At 47.5% G+C, this 21,359-nt stretch overlaps 2 protein-coding genes across 7 annotated transcripts in view; one reads left to right on the top strand and one right to left on the bottom strand.

The window, feature by feature from the left end:
- Positions 1–3,921, top strand: part of SMCHD1 (structural maintenance of chromosomes flexible hinge domain containing 1) — a 214,730-nt gene extending 210,809 nt beyond the window's left edge. For both annotated transcript variants that reach the window (XM_041746908.1, XM_041746916.1), the window contains 2 exons: positions 394–522; positions 3,001–3,921. In XM_041746908.1, coding sequence (XP_041602842.1) covers positions 394–522; positions 3,001–3,338 — 467 coding nt within the window. In that variant the 3' untranslated portion in view covers positions 3,339–3,921. The remainder of the gene's footprint in view (positions 1–393; positions 523–3,000) is intronic.
- Positions 3,922–6,320: 2,399 nt separating this feature from the next.
- The window catches only part of LPIN2 (lipin 2), an 89,840-nt gene continuing 74,801 nt past the window's right edge, over positions 6,321–21,359 (bottom strand). For all 5 annotated transcript variants that reach the window (XM_041746250.1, XM_041746239.1, XM_041746228.1 and 2 more), the window contains exons 9-20: positions 19,273–19,460; positions 17,420–17,513; positions 16,939–17,008; positions 15,877–15,966; positions 15,043–15,125; positions 13,861–14,005; positions 12,749–12,897; positions 12,126–12,212; positions 11,142–11,294; positions 10,629–10,743; positions 9,863–9,966; positions 6,321–9,446 (exon numbers count right to left, since the gene is read on the bottom strand). In XM_041746250.1, the coding sequence (XP_041602184.1) occupies positions 9,302–9,446; positions 9,863–9,966; positions 10,629–10,743; positions 11,142–11,294; positions 12,126–12,212; positions 12,749–12,897; positions 13,861–14,005; positions 15,043–15,125; positions 15,877–15,966; positions 16,939–17,008; positions 17,420–17,513; positions 19,273–19,460 (1,423 nt within the window). In that variant the 3' untranslated portion in view covers positions 6,321–9,301. The remainder of the gene's footprint in view (positions 9,447–9,862; positions 9,967–10,628; positions 10,744–11,141; positions 11,295–12,125; positions 12,213–12,748; positions 12,898–13,860; positions 14,006–15,042; positions 15,126–15,876; positions 15,967–16,938; positions 17,009–17,419; positions 17,514–19,272; positions 19,461–21,359) is intronic.

Genomic DNA, 21,359 nt, shown 5'->3' with positions numbered 1-21,359 from the left:
CAGCTGAGGGGAGTCGCTGCTGACTGCACCGAGCTTTGCCCCTCAGAGGGTCAGCGTCCCGGCCAGACAAGGTCGTGCTGGCTGGCGGAGTTGGCGGGGGGGCTGGCCGCATCGGCCTGGTGCGGCCGTGCCCCCCCAACCCCCCCCACGCGGTGTCACACGGCCGCCTCTCGGTGCAGGGCGCACACGTCCCCCGCACTGGTGCATGTCCCGACCTGACAAGGACGGTCTGGCTCTTGGGGGTGAGGAGTGCGTGCCCCACGTGCCCCACGGCGCTTTACCACCTTAAAGCCAACAGCTCAGTGAGGCTGCCTGTCCCGACGGGCACACAGGTCTCCGTGCTCTGGGCCCTGACCTCTGACCCCGACCACCTTCTCGTCCTCTGGGCTGCAGGGGCTCCGGTGCCCGCTCTGGTGGCTTTCTCCGCGGGGCTCACCCAGAAGCCTTTCCCCAGCGATGGGGGTGTCGTCCTCTTCAACAAAGTGCTGGTCAACGATGGAGATGTGTACGACCCCGACACCGGTAGGCTCCGAGACTGGCGGGGTCCCAGCTGGTTCCCGGGCCTGGGGCCGGGGTGGCGGGGCACCACGGGAGATGCCTGAGCAGCCGTGGGCACGGCGGACCAACTGGCCCTTGTTGCTATCCCCACTCTGTGGGGCTTCAGGGAGAAGCTTCCAGCTCCAGGCCGCAGGGTGGGCGGGGAGCACGTGGGGACGTCCTGTCCTCTAGCCTGAGATCAGTGGACCAGCCCCCGGCACTTGCTGTGGGAAGCCTTGTTCCACTGGTTTGTGGCCCTCCCTGCTGTTCCTCCAAGCCATCGAATGGCTTTCTTCCTCCGGATCTATTGTCCTAACACCCCGGGACGGGACAGACAGGAGACCAGCCCCCTGCCCCGTCACCTTCAGAGCCAAAAAAGGGGACAGCAGTCCTTCCAGAAGGCGCCAGACCCCGCTTGTGGGGTTTCCTGCTCTGGAACCACTTGAGCTGCAGGCCTGGGTTCTGCCTGTGGTGTGTGTTGTCCACCAGCCCAAGGGTAGTGAGGACAGATGTCACCCTGGGTTCCTGCGGTATAGACTTCCTCCTTTCTGCCACACCTGAGCTTCTGTCCATCTTTGTCCCCGGGGACTGGACTCCGCCTTCCTGAGAGGCCAGCCATGGGCCTCCTGCCTCCTATATGAAGGGCCCCACTTCCCTGCCCAACCCGTTGGCAGCCCTGGGGTAGGTTGGGGCAGAGCAGCCGGGGGCCTGTCTCGAGTGGCCCCACACCTCGGAGCAGCCCGTCTCTGAGCCCGTCGGGCACCAGCACCCTGTGGTGCCGAGTCCTTCCCAAGGAGCTGCAGGGTGGGAGTTCAGGGAGGTGACGAGGAGGCAGCGGCGGTGGGGGGCCCTCTCGGCAGTTTTTAGCTCTCACCTTCTCATCTGCCCTGTGTGGCCACCATCTAGCAAATCCCACCAATTCCTAGGACAGTGGCTCTTAAGTTTTAGTGAGCATAAAAATTACCTGCAGAACTTGGAAAAATGGAACTCCGTGTCCTCCAGGCCAGCTGGAGTCAAGCTCAGGACTTTAAAATCTTTTTTTTTTTAATTTTTTTTATTTGAAAGTACGGTTGGTGGGGGAGGGGCGGAGAGAGGGGTGGGGAGAAACAGACTCCCCGCTGAGCAGGGAGCCTGACGTGGGGCTCAATCCCAGGCCCCTGAGATCATGACCTGAGCTGAAGGCAGCCGCTTAACCGTTGAGCCCCCCAGGTGACCCCGGATTCTGCATTTTTAACCTGCTTTTGAGGCACAAAGGCAGGCAGGGTGCCAGAAGGGCCTTTGTTTTCAGAGACCTTTACTTTCTACACCAGTGCAGCCTCCTCCTGGGCCCTGCCCCCATGCTGCCCTGGTGGGGGGACAGCTGCTCCCGACAGGTCACGCGATCTCTGCAAGCAGGGGCGGTGGCGGACGTTTCTTGCACATTCCGGGACACCCAGCCCAGAACCGTAGCCTCTCGTTGAGTGAGTCCTCATTAAAGGAAATTCTGGGGGACCCCGAGTGCGGACTCCCCACAGGCAGCTTCTAAGCAGGGGAGGAGGCCATGGGCCCAGGTTCTGGGCCCAGGCCTTGTTCAGGGTCCAGCTGCCTCGGGAAGGCTGTGGAGCTCTGATTACTCAGCATTCCAAGCGGGTAAGAGTAGGATGGCCGGCATCTTCGATTTTTCAGGGAAGATTGAAGATCCAGCCCCTGGGCCATCCATTCTGTCACTCTCGGCCTGTGGTCAGGGTCTGTGTCTAGGGCCCCCCCCCCCCCCCCGGCTCCTGCCAGTACTTCCTGTGGGCTCTGACCTTCTGGCTTCGGGGGCACCCAATTGCCACTTGGTAGATGGTACATCTGCAACTTCATCTTCTCTTCCCTGTGCCGCCTGCCTCCAAATACCCCTTCCCCGGCTTCTCCAGGCCCACGGCCTGTGGGTCGTTGGCTCAATGAATGCCAGCTTCTTTGTGGCCATAAATGGGTGCCACCTGTATACTGGTCCAATGCAGGGAGCCTGTGGTCTCTCCCTGGGTTAGTGACTAGCTTTGTGGGTTCTTTTTGGTCCTGTGTCCTCAGGAGGCAACTCAAACATTTTGTGGATTTTGTACCCAGCACACAAGTTGTGGGGCTTATTCTATGTTGGCCTTGGTGGGGTGCTTTCCATGCTGGAGGAAACTCCCAAATGGTAACCAGGACCTGGCTGGTGAGGGGGGAATGGGCCCGGGCTGGCCTCAGCCCTCTGTCTTCACATCTGGGCCGTGCACTGGGTGGGTGTCATCAGGCAGCTGCAAGTATCAAAAGGGGCTACCCCCCCCTCGGGCCAACGTGCCTTCTGCGGGTCTGGTGACCAACTCTCCCAGTTGGTCTCCGGGGACAGTCCTGGACAGAGAGGAATGGTTGGTCTCCCGAACGTGGGTTAACCAATAAGCTGTCGTCAAGGTGCTGTGATGTATGTCACAGGACAAGCGTCTGCCTCTCTGCTCCCAGGGATCTTCACGGCTCCGTATGATGGGCGTTACCTCATCACAGCCACCCTGACTCCTGAGAGGGATGCATACGTGGAAGCCGTCCTGTCGGTCTCCAATGCCAGCGTGGCCCAGCTGCATACAGCCGGCTACAGGAGGGAGTTCCTGGAATACCACCGGCCCCAAGGGGGCCTGCACACCTGTGGGGGCCCGGGCGCATTCCACCTCGTCGTGCACTTGAAGGCAGGAGATGGCGTCAACATTGTGGTGACTGGGGGCCGCTTGGCCCACACAGACTTTGACGAAATGTACTCCACGTTTAGTGGGGTTTTCTTGTATCCTTTCCTCTCTCCCCTCTAGGGTGGCCGTGGCGAGCTACGGGGAACTAGTTGTGAGGACTTCGGAAGCTTTAATATATGCAGTTTATTATGTATGTAACTGGAGCACTGGTCTAGTTTTCTGCAAACCTCCCCACACCTCCCCTAAGATACAGGCCTGAGCGTCCTGAGGCAGGGGACGAGGACCTGCGTGCCCAATGGGGCCACTGTCTTCTGTCGTTCCGACTGGCCACCTGAGGAGTGGGGTCCTCCCTGGCCGATCAACCGCCAACTGGGGGGCGCAACTTGCCGCCCCGTCCTGCTGACGGAGGAGGGAGAGCCGCTGGGCTACAGGGCTGAGGGCACGAGGGCGGGTGAGCCGCACCTGTGGCCACGGTCTTTACTTACTCCACCTGCAGGACAGAAGTTTAAACACTGAAGTGGCGCGTGCCACCACTGAGAGAGACCTGGGGGCCATGTGCACTCCAGGCCTTTGCCCAGCTGTGAGGCATGTGCAGGAGGCTGTGCAACCGGGGAGGGGGGGTGGGGGGGGCCCTCCTTGAATGAAGTGTACCTAAGTGCAAAGACAGGGAGTGTCAATAAAGACGTAAAACCACTTCAAGTTACTGAAGTCTGTGCCTTATGGATTGAGAGTTGTTGCTAAACAGCAAACTGCAGAGAGGTAAGGAGTTTTAAATGCCTGTAGAAAGTGAGCTTGAATAAATCAGTCTCAACCATATATTGGTTATCCCTCACTATCTAAGCTATACACTTGGGGGGTTTTTTGCTTATAAAAAACCAGATGAACTTGAAGGTCAAGCCCCCCCCCCGTACTCCCCACAGCTGAAGAGGGGCTCCTCTGGGGGATGCTTAAACTTCACATCTCATCAGCAGCTGCCCGAGCTAACGAGATTGCTTGCTCACTACACAGCTCACAGCAGATGCAGCTTTAAGGACTCTCAGGTTCCCAGGCAACAACAGCCCCAACATAAAACTGATCACACACTGAAAGCTGAGATCATCGCAGAAAAGCAGGAATCTTCCCATGGAGAGCACGTTCTGTTCCAAGGAAGCTCAGGCATGCTGCTCCTTTATCAGCAGCCACAGAAACCTCTAGGACACAAGACCCTTAGCTTCACGTAGGCTCTGCTCATCGGGTTGGTAAAATCTGTTGGCCAATCAAGTGCCCCAGGGAGGCAAGACCCCCTAGAGCCCCAGGGAAAGATGCACATCAGAGAAACTAGTTTCCTGAGCCTGAACTCAAGCCACTGGATACCGTGATGCTATAAAAATGCTGAGTTTCCAGGAATGCTTGCAAATGAGATAACACAATGGCTGCTGGACACTTCAGAGAAGGGCCTTCTTTCTCCTTCCCCTGCTCCAGGTAGGGAGACAGGACCACGAACTGCAGGTTTGCAGTTTTAGGACTTCAAAATCTGGATCTCTGTCTAGGAGTTGGGGTGGGGAGGGCATTCTCTTTCCTTGTTTCTACAGCTGGGGAACTGGCTAAAGGTGACTGTCCTACAAATGACTCATGGAAAAACCCAACGCAGTGGTGCATTTTCAGGAAAACCCAGTTGGCACATGCACATACTTTCACCCTCTCTGCTTCACACCCCCTCCTAACAATCTCTTACAAGTGCCAAAGGGGACAAAAGCTCAACAGCTGGAAAGGCAGGGTCCACAGGCCTGAAGCTACGTGCCGAGGACTTAGGTACCAGGACAGGACTTCTCAAAGGCACTGTTGCCAAGAAAAAAAGTCAAGGCATGCACTTATGCAGAGACAGGACTGGGACATTTTTTTCTCCCCCACACGGAACATTAACAAATGGCTTCATTTAAATGATGAACAGAGGGATGCCTGGGTGGCTCAGTGGTTGGGCATCTGCCTTTGGCTCAGGGTGTGATCCTGGAGTCCTGGGATTGAGTCCCACATCGGGCTCCGTGCAGGGAGCCTGCTTCTCCTCTCTCTGCCTGTGTCTCTGCCTCTCTCTGTGTCTCAAAAAATTAAAAAAAAAAAAAAAAAAAAAAAAACAGAATAATACTACCAGCACTGAAAAATGCAAATCAGTGCATTTGCAGTTCATTCCATGGTAGTGGATTAATCTAGCTTTCTCAGTGGCCCTATCATCATCTTCAGTCCTGTGGTTTCTCACGACTAAAATTTGAGTGTTTATGATTAGGGAGACAGTCCATGCTTGCAGATCTAAAACATGGCTTCATGTACATCTGCACCCACTTTCTGGACATGTTACCTTCTTCCCCTACACTGTCCGATCAAAGAAGGAAACAGGCAGGCTACACCCTTAGCTGCAGGGATGAGCCCTCGCGGTGCCACTGCAAGCTGGCCCCTCTACAGTCAACTGCCCTCTGAGCGCATCTTTCTGTTCCCTAAGTACACCCCAAGGAGCACGGTCCCTCACGCTGCTCACATCCAGGCAAAGCAGCACAACATGGAAAGCTTTCCCTACTGGAGGGCAGGCTCTCAAGGAGAACTCTGGGATTCCTGTCCAGCATATGCTGTGTCTGGTAGAGTCCGGCAATCTCAGGGGAAAAGATACTCACTTAAATAGCATGTGGGGTGTGGTTTTTGATTCAAGATCACTTTGAGTCTCCGAGGCTGCTGAGAGCATCAGACTGCTAGGTGGTACTCACCTGGAGGGAGGGTTTAAGGAAAGGGGTGGTGGCAACAGCTCTGAGCAGGCCTCCCAGGGGTTGAGGCCTGAATGGCTGAGGGGGTGTGAGGACCCAGCCTAGAGCGTGCAGCGAGAACACCCTAGAAATCACTATGTATGAATGAATCACTCTCTGGCAGAGCCTACAAAGCAAGAGAGGTTCGTTCCCGTGGGCACTGCCTCACTTTTGGAATCAGGTTTTATGAAAACAAGCACCAAAAAGAAGTCCTTTCTGTAGACGAATATAAGTGTCAGCAAAGATCAAAATGCTAATTTATGGAAATTACCAATTTCTGGCAAGAGTAGAGAGACGATGGTTCAAATGTCCTCTAAAGAAGGAGTCAAATGCATTCGGTTTACGTTTGTTTATTGTTATAACATCTTGTTTTGAACATCAAACACCGCACCAAAATATGAGCCATTTATCTCAGGCTAACGGTCTTTGCCATGACCAAGAGTACCGTATGGATGTTCACAATTCCTGACAACTTAAAACTTATTAGTGGCATTGCTAAGAATCGAATACTTCATCATAGACTAATTGTAGTTATTAAATTAAAACAACAAAGTTTCCCCCCCTCCCTTTCTTACCGTCAAAACAAACCAAAAAAGTAGTTTTCACCTGGAAAGAGCACTTAAACAAAAACTCAACTTTTAACCAGTTTCATTAAACACGGCATGTTCTAAAATAGGAAAACAAGGCTTCCCAGAGTAAACAAGATACTTAAAAAGATGCTAAAATTCCCTGGAAGAGGCTGTTTTCACCAACTAGCAGAAGGAGAAAGCATTTACTATCTGTTTGTAAAGGTCCTGCCTGCACCTTCAGAACAGAGCCCAGAAAGGCCACACATGTGCCTCCTGGACACAGGCACCTTCTGGTGTGTCGCTGGCTATGGGTCCTCAGCTGTTCTCCCTGCGACTGTCAGCAGCTTTCATTTTAGGACATCACCCTGTAACTTTTTTCTTTTCCAGCTGAAAACTATGCAGATGGTTCTGAGCACAGCAAACAGTTCTCACACGGGGGCTAAGTGTGCATGCTTCCGGGCCTGCACGTGCACATCCCAATGCCTGCCGGAGATGCAGACATTGGCGCCAGGGCCACACAAGCTTCAGCACGTGGGTATCAAGGCATATACTCAAGTCGGGCTGAACTGGAGACTGGGAAAGGGGCCAAGGCCACTGCAGCAGTAGACCAACCAAAACAATGACTCTGAAAAGCCCAATCCGCCGGCGATCACCCCACAAGACCGCCGATCACCGAAAGCAGCACGAGGCTCGGGCTCCTTCAGTAACTCACCATGGGAAGGGTTGGTGTACAAACACACTTGAGGGTAACTCTCTTTCACAGAAAGAACAAATGTCATTTGTACCAAATGGCAATGGGTTTCAGCACAAACTTAATACTTTTGTAACACTAGAGTGATAGTAATCATCTACTTTCAGCAAGAGGGACTCCTTTCAATAAGGAAAAAGACTCACATTAATTAGCAAAGGTACCCACTGGATCAACCTGCAGCAACAAAAACGACAAAGTCTAGTGCTTATGGACACAGGGCCGGAGGGGTCAGCTGCCCTGGGCAGGGGCTGGCAGGCTGGGCTCCTGGGTGGGACCTTTACGAGGCCCATGTGTCCACAGAGAAGAGTTTATCAAGGAAAAGAAACTGTCTCATCAAAATCTCTTTAAAGGACAGCCTATAGAGGACTACAGAAGTCAAGAAGATTCCTGTACCGCAGCATGCAGAGAAGCCCTGGCAGCTGAGGTTCAGCACAAAAGCTCAGGCTCCTCCTGTGCAACCAACGTGGAGAGTCTGGGAGGCCCGCACCGCTGCTCTGCCTGCACCTGAATTCACTAACTGGGCACAACTTCCTCTAAGCATAACCTAGTTTGCCTAACCTACTGTACATAAACTCTTTCAATGACTAGTCCTCGTACTGTGAAAGGTGGGGTGCACGTGCTGGAAGCAGCACCTGTCGCTCCTCCTTTGGAGTACGCGCTGCCATGTTCAGCCGCTGAGAACTGTGTTCAGAGGGCTGGGCCATCACCTCCGCATCCACTAGGACAGATGGCCGGACTAAAAGGGCTTCTAACTCTCCAGTCTGGAAAAATAACCACCCCCCTTCTGCATCTCTAGGTCAGTATTACCCGAGTGGGGCGGACGGGAATGAGGAGTGCGAGGAGAGCACCACAGCGCGGGCCGGGCAAGCGGAGGTGGACAGGAAGCCGCCCCCACGGGCGTCTGGACCCGCAGCTCCCGCTCTCTGCCCTGGACTCGGCTGACCGCGGCCGAGGCCTGTGTGCATGTGTGCCTCCTCTCCAGTAGTCCTCTGGATTCCAACACGGAGGTGACCCTCACCACCCAGGCTCTCAGTCCTGGAGGGGCTGATGGGGCGGGCCCACCCCTGGTGGGGTCTGCTCGGACTGCTGACTCATTACACCCAGGCTGGGAGAGAGTTGCAGGCAGAGGGACACGGAAAAAGGCTCTTCCAAGACCCTACAAGAGTGCAGATCTGCATTGCTAAGGCCTCCCTGAAAACCGAGCTGTAGCTTGTCCAATCAATGTCTGCCATCAGTGCTCTTCTTACAGGCACCAAGCAGACAGCAAGACCTGTTCGCCTAGCCAGGTCCAAGACAACTTCCGGGCTAGTCACAGTTGAGAAGGCAATGAGCTAAGGGGCTCTTCTTCTCCAGAAGCCCCCATCTGAGGGACTTGGACTCATGACCCGGGCCCCGTTGGGAGCAGCCCACCCAAGCAGATGTCCTGTTTCCCTGTGGTACGGAAGAAAGAGCCCCCGACAGAAATGTGCACAGGTGGTTTGAACCATGTCACTAACTGGACCTGAAGCAGCTCAGTGGACCCTGATCACCTAAAGAAAGCCCTGGTTGTAGAGAGAAACACTCTCAACTGCCCAGTGGAAATTATAACACTTTACTGTATACATGTTTTGGTCCCCTCTCAGCTTCTTTCTTCCTTTTAAATCATTCAGTTAAAGGAGCACCAGCACACACCTGACACAGCACGTGTATGAGGACCACAGCGCTAGGAGCCCAGACCTCCGACCGCAGGTCGGAGCTCCTCTGCTGCCCCCCTCCCCCCACAACCCTGCCCAGGGCACTGGGTCACAGCCCTACCAGGCCTGGGAAGGGGAAGGAGGACCACGGTTGCAGCTCCAGGACTCTCCCAGTGCCTGCTGGTGCCCGGCCATCCACATGGGTCTCGTCCTGCACCTGTGGCTTGCAGGGTTGCCCAATGTCCTCTGCCCAGCGGAAGCGTTGGTCACCTTCCCTTGCTGTGAGGTGAGGGACTGAGGACCTCCCCATGGAGGTGTCACCTCACGCCAGGTCATCCAGGTCCACTTTGGGGATCGGGTCCCGCCAGTAGCAGAAGGAGCTGAACTCTGGGCAGGGAAAGGCAGAGTTCTGTTCCTTATTGAGAAGTGGGAACACGTGCTCCACGAGTTCGCTCAGCCTGTGGTACCTAGGAGAAGGGATTGGGGAGAAATGCATAAACTGCCCCTCTGAAGCAGGTGAGGGCACAAGACTGAAGGCCGGGAAGCAGTTACTGAGGCTCCTAAGAGCAGTGGCACCTGAGAAGCCAGCCATCCCTTCCCGGTGCATGGCCCTCCTCTTCAGACCCGGGCCCCGTTGGGAGCAGCCCACCCAAGCAGATGTAGTTTTCACTACCATCCACCCAGCAGATGTAGTCAGAGTCTAGGATCGTAGCGATCCTATTATACCTGCTACTACAGACAAGAAAACACCCAGGCAAAGAGGAAAGCCTCCCAAAGGCAGGTATAGCTCTGATATTTCGAGTGGGGCCGGATCCTCAGATTCTCCATCCCCAACTTCACCCTGGCTGCAGGGTGGTGGACTGAGAAATAAGAACACACTTACGAGGACTTGTTTCCTTTGGTCCTTTCTTGTATTAATTCACCCTTGGGGTTCACGGTGAATATTCTGCAGTCTGGAACTCCAACTTGTGTGTAAGCATAGACATCCTGGACAAGAAAACATTAAATAGGGTTATTATGAGAGAAGAAATTAGGAGATGCTTCTCTGGTTCCTTGTGAGCCAGAGAATTGCACAGATGACTGTCTACAGAAAACATGTGGAGTTGGCACAGTGCAGCTCTGCCACTGAAACTGAGCTTTAAACAAACCCAAACTGAAGAGTGGAGCCCAATGCAAGGGTGCTCAGAGAGTCAGTAAATTGGGTGCTGAGCAGAGGCCAGGGGCGCTGGAGAAGGAGATGCCTGCTGCCTGCCAGAGGCCAGAGAGCAACACCCTCTGGAAATGGAGGGCCCCGTCTGTGGGGAAGCAGGTTTGGGAAGCATTAGTGAAGGCTGAGCACTCTGTGGGGTGGATCTAAGGACACAGCTTAGAACCACTTAGAACATGAGTCAGAGTTACCTGAGATCATCAATCAAATCTAGAGAAACAAGGTGCCCTTTATCTTTCACCAAAACTCTAGGGTAGGCATCCACCTACAAGACCTCCCCACAAAGGCAGAAATTTGGAACAGATAAATGAAAACCCATTTAGCAGAACATTCATTTCGCTTATACACTTGGTTTGAGAATGAGGACATGGCTATACCCTAAAAACTATAGTCCTCTGAATTTTACCCTCATCAGAATGTGAAGTTCAGAGGAGACACTTACATTTGGACGGTTTCCAAAGGCAGCATAAAAGGGCTGCTTAGATGGGGCAAACAGATTCTTGATATCGTTTAGACACTCAATTTTGAACTTCTCTGGCTTCTTTTCTATCACTTCCCTAAGGGGAAAAAAAATACAACTACAATGAGCAAATAGAAATGGCAGCTTTCCCTGGTGTGCGATCCTGAAAAGATGTCAGTACTCACAATCATATAAAACAACCTTTTGTAACTGGTATCTCTCTCTCTCCTTCTGTGCCAGTTAAGACAGACTAAGATTCCGAGTGTAGGGGTTTAGGGATAGAGAAAGCTTGACAGTTTGACTTTTTTGGATGGTGTCTGACACAGACTGGGTGAGCTCAGGGTTATAGTGCCCTGGGGGAGCCAAGAACCAAGAGATGCAGAAGCTCAGAATCAGATACAAACCCTTACAGTGAGCTTGACCTTTCACCTCCCCATTCAGGGGCTCCTTCCCCCCCGGGGAGTGGACATACAAGTGTGTGTGCAGGAGAGGTACCTGTGGAAGGCAGAGAACAGGCTGCTGGGGGACAACATGAGAGGGCCCCGAGGCAAGATGGTACCCTTGTCATTGACCCAGTGCAGGTAACCACGGGTCATGTCAGCCATGCCAATGGCACGTGCGGAGCAGTATAGGAACTTGTAGCCATTCCTGAAAGACAACATGTCCTGTTTAGAAGCATCCTTTCGTCAAAGTTAAAGAAAAAAAAAAAAAAGGCACTATTCTTTTAAGAGATCCAAATACAGTTCTTTTCATTTATTGTGAAAATCAAATTCTTGAATTTAATAAGGAAAGCAGTTAAGATTATAAAGATATCATGGAAAACACCATGGGGAAACAGGGAGGTATATACAACCAGGCATTTGCTAAATTCGTAAGTATTGATGTATCTTTAGCATCTAGTCCACAAAAGTCAAGTCACAGAACAAAAATCTTGGACTACCTTTAAACTATCTGCCATAAAGGAAAGTTGCAAAGGATCTTATTTATAAAGACAATTTGTAAAATGCAAACCATTCTGTAAAAAAAGGAACAAAATCACCCCTGGGGAACAGATACACAATTTTCCTATTATGGGCATTCTCAACTAATGGTTAAGACACTGAGTTTTCCAATCAACTTAACTCATATGTATCATGGTCCACAAAAGCCACAGCACTTCCTGTTGCCCCAACAGAGAGGACCACATGGGCAAAATGTCTCCCCCATGCATGCATGTATTACCTACTCAATGAAATCAGGTTTTTAAAAAACCCAATTAATAAAACCAAAATGAAAACTGGCTCTCCTGTTAAGTTAAAGCTAAGCCCCTAAAGGATAACTAGAACTGTAGAAGCATGTGGTGCCTCCAACTCATAACGCTGTGAGATGGAAAGGAGACGGGTGAGACGTGTAACACAGCAACTGCTTCATGAATGGTGGCTGGCACTTTTCTTTGTGAGGCTACTCAAGCACATGGGACATGTGGGACAAGACACCTACTCGTTGATGGAGTGGTAGAGCTTTGCTATACCCTGATGAGTCCAGTCTTTACCCAGCTGTGGAAGAATCTGGCCCAAAGCATCAGATCTGAGAGGGGAGAAATACGAAAAAGTATCAGGAATGAAGCACATAGAGCCTAGTTCAATACCAGCTGCTAAAAACCATAGGGTAGCAGCAGGGTTGGGGGAACGATCTAATCTACAAGGGCAACTTTGTTATGGCTTATGCAACAGTGTGGCAGTTCCCTGCAAACCCACCCTCCGAGGAACTTCAAAAAGTAGAAGCCAGATGTTCCTTTTCAGAGATAATTTATAACCACACATCTTCTTTTCTTCCTCCCTAATTGCAACATCTTCTTACTTTAAATTTTTTAATGCTAGAACTTGGGGACCACATAACTGAATCTTTCCAAAAGTTACCCTCAATCCTAATTTGTATGGCTCCACTCATCTTCTCTAACCACAGAATGGCCCTGTGCATGACCATGTGTGATCTCAGCATGTGAGTCTCAGTGTGTATAGTTTATAAACCTTCCTGACACGGAGGGATCCCTCACCCTCAACCCTCATTGCAACGGGGCCCCTCACCTCACCCATGGCTGCCCACCACAGGCTCGTGCTTACTTGGTTATTGTCCCATCAATATCAGAAATGATGATCTTGTCATTCCAGTTCCACAGGTAAATGGTCCCTGCACAGCGGCAGGTACCTTGATACTGGGTTGTAATACTAAACACGACATCATTTGGGCCATCTTGGAGCTTCAGTTTTGCCTTTTATTAAAAGTAAAAGAATAAGAAAATCATAGAGCAATGATTTTGAAAATTAACGGTATGTCATTTTGATGAAATTACATAAAACAGATAAAAGTCAGTTTTCAAGTCATTGAGAGATTGCTAAGATATACTGTTAAGTGAAAAAGGACCCTAATCTCTAAAGTATGTACGTGTGTGTACATGTGTGTGTGTGTGTGTGGAGGGGGATATATAAAGAATGGAAAGAAATACATAAATCAGATTATTGTAATAAAATTAAAAAATCAGCTAAAGACATACAGCCATACAGCTTGCAAGAGAGTCTGAATATTTACAAAATCCCCACCAGTGTTTCAGGGCCTCAGCTCAAGGTAGGATGGTTTCTGTTATGCTGGCACACATCCAGCCAGTGCTGCACATACAGCTTGCTCACAGGAAGCTGAGGGAGCCATTGCCTGAATGATGTTCTCGAATTCTAAGAGATTTTTTCTGGTTCCACCTAAAAAACCAAATGTCTCTGGCTCTTCCTCCAACCAGACTGCTCTAGGGGCAAGACCATCTCAAACTGAAAACAGAGGAAAAGGAGTGACAAATAAACAGGAAAGAGGAAACTGGATCTAAATAAGAAAATGTCATTTTTCTCTGTTGTTGTATATCCTAAAAGACAGTATGTGGCTCAGAAATGGGCTGGCTGGCTGTGTAAGAGTCATCTAGGAAACAGGTTAAAATACAGATCCCTTGGTTCATTCTGAGAGACTGAAGTGGAAATCTAGGATGGAGAAAGAAGTCATGTCCCAGGTTCCCCAGGTGGTCCCCAGCAGTGGGAGATGCCGTCCTACTTTATGTGAGCGTTCATACAATCACACACCACCATGTCTTGCGTGCAGGGCTTGGGATAGTGTGGACAGAAGAGGAAGCATGTCCAATTAAACAGTTACTAAAACAAGCTGACTGGATCCACATGTATCACACACGACTCACAATCTGGTCCGAAGAGAGTCGAAGAGACTTCTTATATGAGGTTGTGCTGCCATGGCTTGGGGGCTCTGTGGGAACAGGGTCCACTTTGATGGACTCTTCGAGCTCCTGTGACCCCTCATCACTCGATGAGTCATCCTCAGTCAGCCTATTCAAGAGCAATCCAGTTACTCAAGAGGCAGCAGACCATTTTTACTGAGAAGAGCTTTTCATGTAGGATCAAGACAAGATCCCACATCCATTCTAGGGATGGGAAAAGTTCTTCTGTTTCCGGAGTACTCCTATCGTGAAGTGAGAAGGACACCTTCCTCCTCACTCTCGTGATTAACCCTGCAGTTACAGTCTGACCATGACCAACTATTTTCTGCTAAGACCAGTCAGTAAATGCTCTTAAGTCTACTGACTCCTGCTAAAAAAGATACATATGTTTCAAAAAATGCAAACTGCAGAAAATATAATGGCTTACACTGATTTTAAAAACTAAAAAGAAAGATTTGATCTTTCTTTAAAAAAAGAGAGTAGAGAGCAAGGAAATGAATGCTCAGGCTTAGACCAACTGCTGAATTACAGAGTTAGAACAGGAGAAAGAATCTGGCTGGAGAAGTCCAAGAACAGCAGGAAGGATGGGGTACATGGTGGCACCTCCTTTCAGGGTCAGCCAAAGCAAATATCCAGAGGGGTGCTACTCCTTCTAAGAAATGAAATGGACCCACACCAATTTTTGATTTTTTAAAAAAATTTAAAGTAATCTCTATACCCAATGGGGGACTGGAACTCATGACCCTGAGATCAAGAGTCACATGCTCTGAGCCAGCCAGGCACCCTCTGAAATTCTTTTCCATCTCCCTGTGCGCCTGACAGGACACCAGGGACAGCACATCTCAAGACTCCTCAAGATCTCCTTCCCACAGGCATCTGATTCCACAGCTCCAGGATGGGAGCAAGGCATTGAAAAAGCAGTGATGGGTACCTTCAGTCCTCTCAGCTGATTACATTTTTAAGAAAAGCAAAAGTTATCATCTGCTAATGGAGAGGCACCAACATGCCGTTTACTGTCATGGTTGTCCGTAAGACCATTTTTGACTAAAAATTAAACAAAACTGTCAAAATCAATTTGAATACAATGGCTAAAAAGCAGAGGTAGCCCAAGTACTGTGAGCCCAGAGGAAGGACAGGGCACCCCACCTGCCACTGGCTGGCTCCTTTGCGCTCGATGGCAGATCACTGGTTGGTGGCACCTCGGATTTCCCTTCCTTGGCCTCTGGCAGCTAAAACAAGATAATAATGGCAATGTACAATTTTTCTCTCCCAACGACTGACAGGTAAAAATTTATCAGCAGCCCTTTCTAGGAATGAGTAAAATGGTTTTCTGAATCCACAACTTAAAAATGCTTAAGCAGATTTTCTCTACTTTGAGCCAAAGGATAGAAATCAGAGACAGAGGTCATGTGCTGCTATGCAAAAAGCTGTCACTGCAAAGTCACAAGTAAAAATTTTAAAAGGGCACCATTTCAAGTCACAGAATAGAATACAACCAGCCCACACTGATTAGGTCTTTGCAGGGACACCTATAGTACAGAAGTCACTGAGGCCACTGCCACCAGGGTCTCCTCCTTGGTAGGAGGACAAGTTCTTGCTTCTATCTGGAAGGTAATGCAGTAAGCAAAGCAGAAAGAGCACAGGCTTTGGAGCTTGATTCAGGGCCAAACCCCAGCTCCAGCCCTCAGCAGTTATGTGTCCTTGGTCAGGCTACATTACCTCTCTGTGCCCATTTCTTTGGTGGAAAGTGGGAGCTCAAACATCTATACTGTTAGGCTGCAGCAAAGAGAGGCAAATAAAGCATCTAGCACGGTTCCTGCACATCTAACTGTTCAAAATGGTGACCATTATTATTGCAGGAGAGTATTCTATAGCCCAAATTGACTTTCCTGTGCTTGGCAAAAAGGTTTTTTGAACAAATTAAAGATTCACTTCTTTTCAGTCCACAGAAAAAAATTACCCCCCCTCCAGGTCAGTTACCTGTTTGGTCATGCTCTCTCTCTTACGCCAAAACCACCAGCGACCAGATTTCTTTGGCATCTTATCTTTGACCCAGGACTCAACTGTGGCCTGGAAACAATTGACTTGGGTCAGTCTAGCCATTTGTCACAAAGCACCCAACTACTTTCCACCAGCAGTCTGCAGGATGGTGCCTCATTATGGAATGTGAGCAGCATTCTCCCCACCTCCCAAACTCTCTCTAGAGTCTGTAACACCTCTGAAAGGTAGGCAGTCCTCTTTTGTAGTAGCATAGCTTTGTGGCAGTTCTGTGTTAAGAGACCAGGTGGTCTGGCTATTTAGGAGCAGGGGGCTGGCAGGTCAGCTGATCTCATTTCTTTATCTTGGAAAACATTTTCTCTGAGAGACTCCTAACTCTGGGAAACGAACAAGGGGTGGTGGAAAGGGAGGTGGGCAGGGGGATGGGGAGACTGGGTGATGGGCACTGAGGGGGCCACTTGACGGAATGAGCACTGGGTGTTATGCTATATTTTGGCAAATCGAACTCCAATAAAAAAATATACAAAAAAAAAAAAAAACCAAAACAATACAGAAAAGAAAACATGTTCTTATGAGTTATGAGGACCAATTAGGCTCACAGACAGATTTGGAACAAACCTTCAGATTCTACATAACACGCTTATTGGCCACAACTTGACCTAATCACCGTGATGTCATACTTCTGGTGGCCACATCAACCTCTTCTTGCTGCTGCTTTCCATATTAATGAGATGAAATTTTTTTTTGTTCATTCTGTACTTAACTAACAATGAAAAAAATCTCAACTTTTATACCTAGTCAAAAACCAATATAAATATCTAATAAAAATGACAAAGACAATGGCAGCCCAGCAAATTTCCTAGGTTTTGGGTGTGAGATAATTTGAGTGGGCACGTAGAACTCTTTGGATCATCTAGAATATTAAATTAATTTTAAACCAAACTCTGAATAGTACCCAGTTTAGAAATGTGCACATATGGATGTTTCTAAATATCGTATGCTGTAATATTTTTAAAAAGGAAAACAAATCGTGGATCATCTCACCTTCGGCAGACTCTTCTGGAATACTTGCAAGCTAAGGATCATGGGAGCAGCCAAAGCCCAGTTATAATAACTGTATGAAATAAAAATTGGGCAAAACCGTTACACGAAGAAGGGAGGGAGTAGAGAAAGGGGTAGAAAGGAAGGGAGAACGAAAAGAGGATGAGCGTAGAAAAACATAAAATTCCTAATTCTTCTCAATGAAGCGAGATGTTCAACTAAATTTTTTTTTGTCAAATGAATTACCTTTGCTTCAAGCCAAACTTCTCTAAGCAGACACGCAGTAAAACATCTAAGAATAACATTTCATTGCTTCATTGAAAAATAAGGCTGAGGTTTCTCTTTCATTTCAAAGTCACTGCCCACTAGTTCATTTATAGGAGATGGCACATTTGATTGCAAGAAAATGATAAGAGTTAAAAACACCACTTTGAAAAAAAACTCTCCAAGAGTATTTAGCAATTATAAAAACAAGAGTACTTACCGGTTATATATCCGTATTACAAGGTTAGGATTATCTATGAGTCCAGGGTTTTCTGCAAATTCATGATAAGTAATGATATGCTCCATGAATTTTTCTGCAATGTAAAATAACAACGATCCTTTGGTTAGGGATTACGTAAATTCCTAAACGAGATTATAATACTCTACGTTGAAGGAACTATATAGAATAAAATGAGTCCTTTAAAAAACAAAACTTTTTTATATTCATCAAAAGCAAAATATACTTTTTAAAATCCAGGATAAGAAAGAACACTTCCTTTTTCTATCATCCTTCCCCTATTCCACCACTCCTCCTGTAGTTAAAAAAAAAAAAAGAAAAAAGAAAGAAAAACAACCACCCAAAACCACAACAACGAAAAAACACGAGAGGGATATAGCAGAGACTTTTAGGAAAATAGATTACAGATGTGGAGGGGGGTGGAGGAAGACACAAAGACACACATGTGCACATTCTCTGGAACTAATGAAAACGGCAGCTTCATCCTTAACACAAACTTAACTGGCAGGCAACCACCTAACTAGGGAATATTCATGGGATCTCACAGCTTTAAGTGCATGCTACATTAGAAAAATAATCAAAACATTTTACTATTGCTTGGAGGAAAAAACTAATAAACACATACCAGAATTTGGTTTAGGGTCTGTCAAGAAATAAATTCCAAGTTCTTGAGAAATGAATGAGGATTCTGCATGAATTTGTATGCTCAGTTTCTAAACCTGCACTCTAGCAGATGCAGGTTAACAGAGAATTTCCTCACCAGGATTGTTCCTCCTGGCAAGATGTATATTAATCACTTTTACTTGCCATCTGCCTCCTCCAATAATAAATTCTACCTAAGTTACCCAGATTTTTTAAGTATAAATTTTATAGTTTATATTATTGTGTATTTTCCATTCCACTTCCCATATATATAGTTTTTAAAGTGAAGGTTTATGAGGATTAAGAGCTATCTGGCCACAGTAGACTCTGGATTTCTTACAAATAATAAAACACACAGAATAAAGAGATGGAGAAGAAAGAGGCATAATGAGCACCCTGTGACCTTTAAAAAGAGCAAAGATTAAGCAAAACATAACTGTAACACTCAGGGCACCCAGTCTGCTCAATACAGGACTTCAGGTGCTTTGAAGGGGGAGAGAAGACAAATGATACTAGTCGTGGAAGGAAAATCTTTCCTTAGGGGAAAATCAATCAGGGGCCATCAGCCAAACTGAGAAAATATTAAGAAGAATTTAGGTTACAAAGGAAGGTAAAACCAGAAAGGTAAAACTTGGGAAGACACATGAGTGCTCAAGTCATCTGAATTGGCTCCACTTAAGCTCCTTCCTTTCTCTGGAACAACTGTACTTTCCGAGGCCAAGTCTCAAGACTGAGACAGAAAGTAACCCCTTCTACTTTTTGCCAGAAAGACTATTTCCTCAACCGACAATTTTCCACAACTTCAGGCTTTACTCTCATGTCTCAGGCCCAGTGCTTTCTAAGAGGCTGCTGGGCCCCAGTCCACACATGTCAACATCAAAGACAAGAAAATGGACACAGTGTGATCTGACCCTGGCCACTCTGTAAACAGGGCAGCCTGAGCATTCTCCGTCTTCAAGTGACATGAGCATCTTCAAGACACTCTTACTCACCCAAGCCATTTATATGTAAGGTCACTCCATAGGAGGTACCTTAAATGAGGGACTAAAGGTCTGAAATTAGGGAGATACCTGTTACCTGCACAAGGTCATTAAAGAATTTAATACCCTGAAGTGGCTAATCAGCAGGTTTTCTATCAAGTGATGACCAGATTGCTTTCTCCAGTGAAGACATGGCATGACTACCCAACGTACCTTTGGAAATTTCTCCATTTTCACTGAGACCCCCACAAAGGGAGAGGGTGACATCAGGCAAGTCCATAGCAGAATCTGAGAGGCACTCAGTGCCACTATCTGCAGCCGCACTTCCCACAGATTGTGGGGACTGGGAGCCAGAGAGCGTGTCAGACTCGGGCCACTGCCGGGAGCCAGGGTCCGATTCACTGTGGGCAGGGGATGGGGAGAAAAGGATTTGACTTATTTCAACTTCTTGCATTCCTACCTTACTACATGGTACTCTAGGGGCTTGAATCAAATAATATAATTCCCTTAAAAAAAGGAACAGACCAACCAACAGACAGAAACTTTTCTTAGATAGAGCTTAGAATCCACCATTAAAAATAACCCAATAGCACTGCTGCGGAATTAACTGTGAGTATAGTAAATATGTCACATAAAAATCACCACAGGCATTCCCAGTAAGACAAACTTTTCAACTACAGCCTTTCTGATTTTAATTAAAGGAGTAAAAGAGTTATAACCATTTATTTACATCTCCATGATGAAAATGACAGAGTAATTAAGAAAAATCTGATGTTTGGAAACCTTTGATCCTAATTTCCTAGAAAAAGCTGTGGTACTATATACATCCTGTAGAAAATTACTATAGTTCAGAGTTGTCTAGGCTTTTCTAAATTCATCTGTTACTTTGCAAAGTAGAACAAAGAAATTAAGAAAGAGAAAATTCTCAGGAAGTAGACGAACCTTGAAAAGAAATATTTTGAGAAATAAACTATTCTTACACTAGTGAGGTTCAGGACTAAAGGTTAAGTTATTCAATATTTTCATTTTTCTAGAGGGTAAAGGCAGAGAAGCCGGGATTTAGAAGATGATCCTGAGGGTAACTTTGTAACAGAACATAAACCTGAATAAAAAGGAACAAGGAAATAGTACCTTAAGTTTCTTATTCATGTTTACTGCTCCACGCCCTCCGAATGGACATTTAATGTCACAGTGAGAAACTGTTCTAGAAGTTTCAAATTCTTTTATTTTATTCAAAAAAACAATATACTTAAATGTATGTGATCCAGTGAAGCTTTATGATCTTTTTTTTGGGGGGGGGGGATTCCTCAAATTTGAGCAGTAGGTGGCAACAGAGTATGGATAGGCCATAAATAGAAAGCAGTTTCCAAAGCTATTATGCTTTGCATTTGAACCAACAAAAGATTTAAGTTTCTGGAAATTTTCTTTCTTAATAGCAATGCACACCTATACAGCAATATTGAGATTAGATCAACAAAATATTCTTTTCACTGGAAATAGTGAAAAAGCCAAAGCCAATGTAAAGCAACAAAACCTGTTATGTTGGAGTCAGAGGGCAAAGCTGACCCCTGGGTAAAACACAAACAGAAAACTGTAATGTGTTTCCACTTTCTCCTGGGCCCATGGCTAGATCCCCTTGTAGTTAGGTGTGATCATATAACCGAGTTTTCAGATGTGGACTAAAGGGGCGTGCCATGCCCTTCCTAAGCTTGGCTCCTGAAAACTCCCCTGTGTGAGCCTTTTTTTCCCTACAGAGGCCCGAAGGGAACAGTGGAGACTCAAGATGGAAGAAAAGCTTGTGTTCTTGAATCCCTGTGTGCAAGGTGCCTCACACCAAACACCAGCACTGGGATATCATGTGAGCAAGAGATCAACTTCTATTGTGGTAAGCCACTGAAGTCCTGTGTTTGTCAGAGCAGCTAGTGTTATCCTAACCAATGTAACCTCTAAATACATGGAGGATGCCATCTGACTCCACATGCTGCCAAATCCACTAGTGATGTGATGTATATTAAAGTTTAACTATAATTACAAATACTGGATACTCAGTCAAGACGACATGGATCATGAAAGTTAACAAATGTTTGTAAGCATTACAACAGTTTTACTACCTTTAATTATAAAATGTCTCAAGACATAATTTGTTCAGGAGGGAATAAACTAACTTGGTAAATACGCAATGACCCTATGCAGTAAGGTCCTGTTACATTAGTTCCTCTCCTTTTTTAATAAAATCAATCCACTCCTCCCCTTTTCTTAAAAGGGAAACTAAGACATCAATCCTTGGAACGCTAATAAAT

This window comes from Vulpes lagopus, chromosome 1 (assembly GCF_018345385.1).
Source record: "Vulpes lagopus strain Blue_001 chromosome 1, ASM1834538v1, whole genome shotgun sequence".
Lineage (NCBI taxonomy): Eukaryota > Metazoa > Chordata > Mammalia > Carnivora > Canidae > Vulpes > Vulpes lagopus.
Note: the sequence above shows the minus strand (reverse complement) of the source record. Positions and strands in the feature narration are given on the sequence as shown.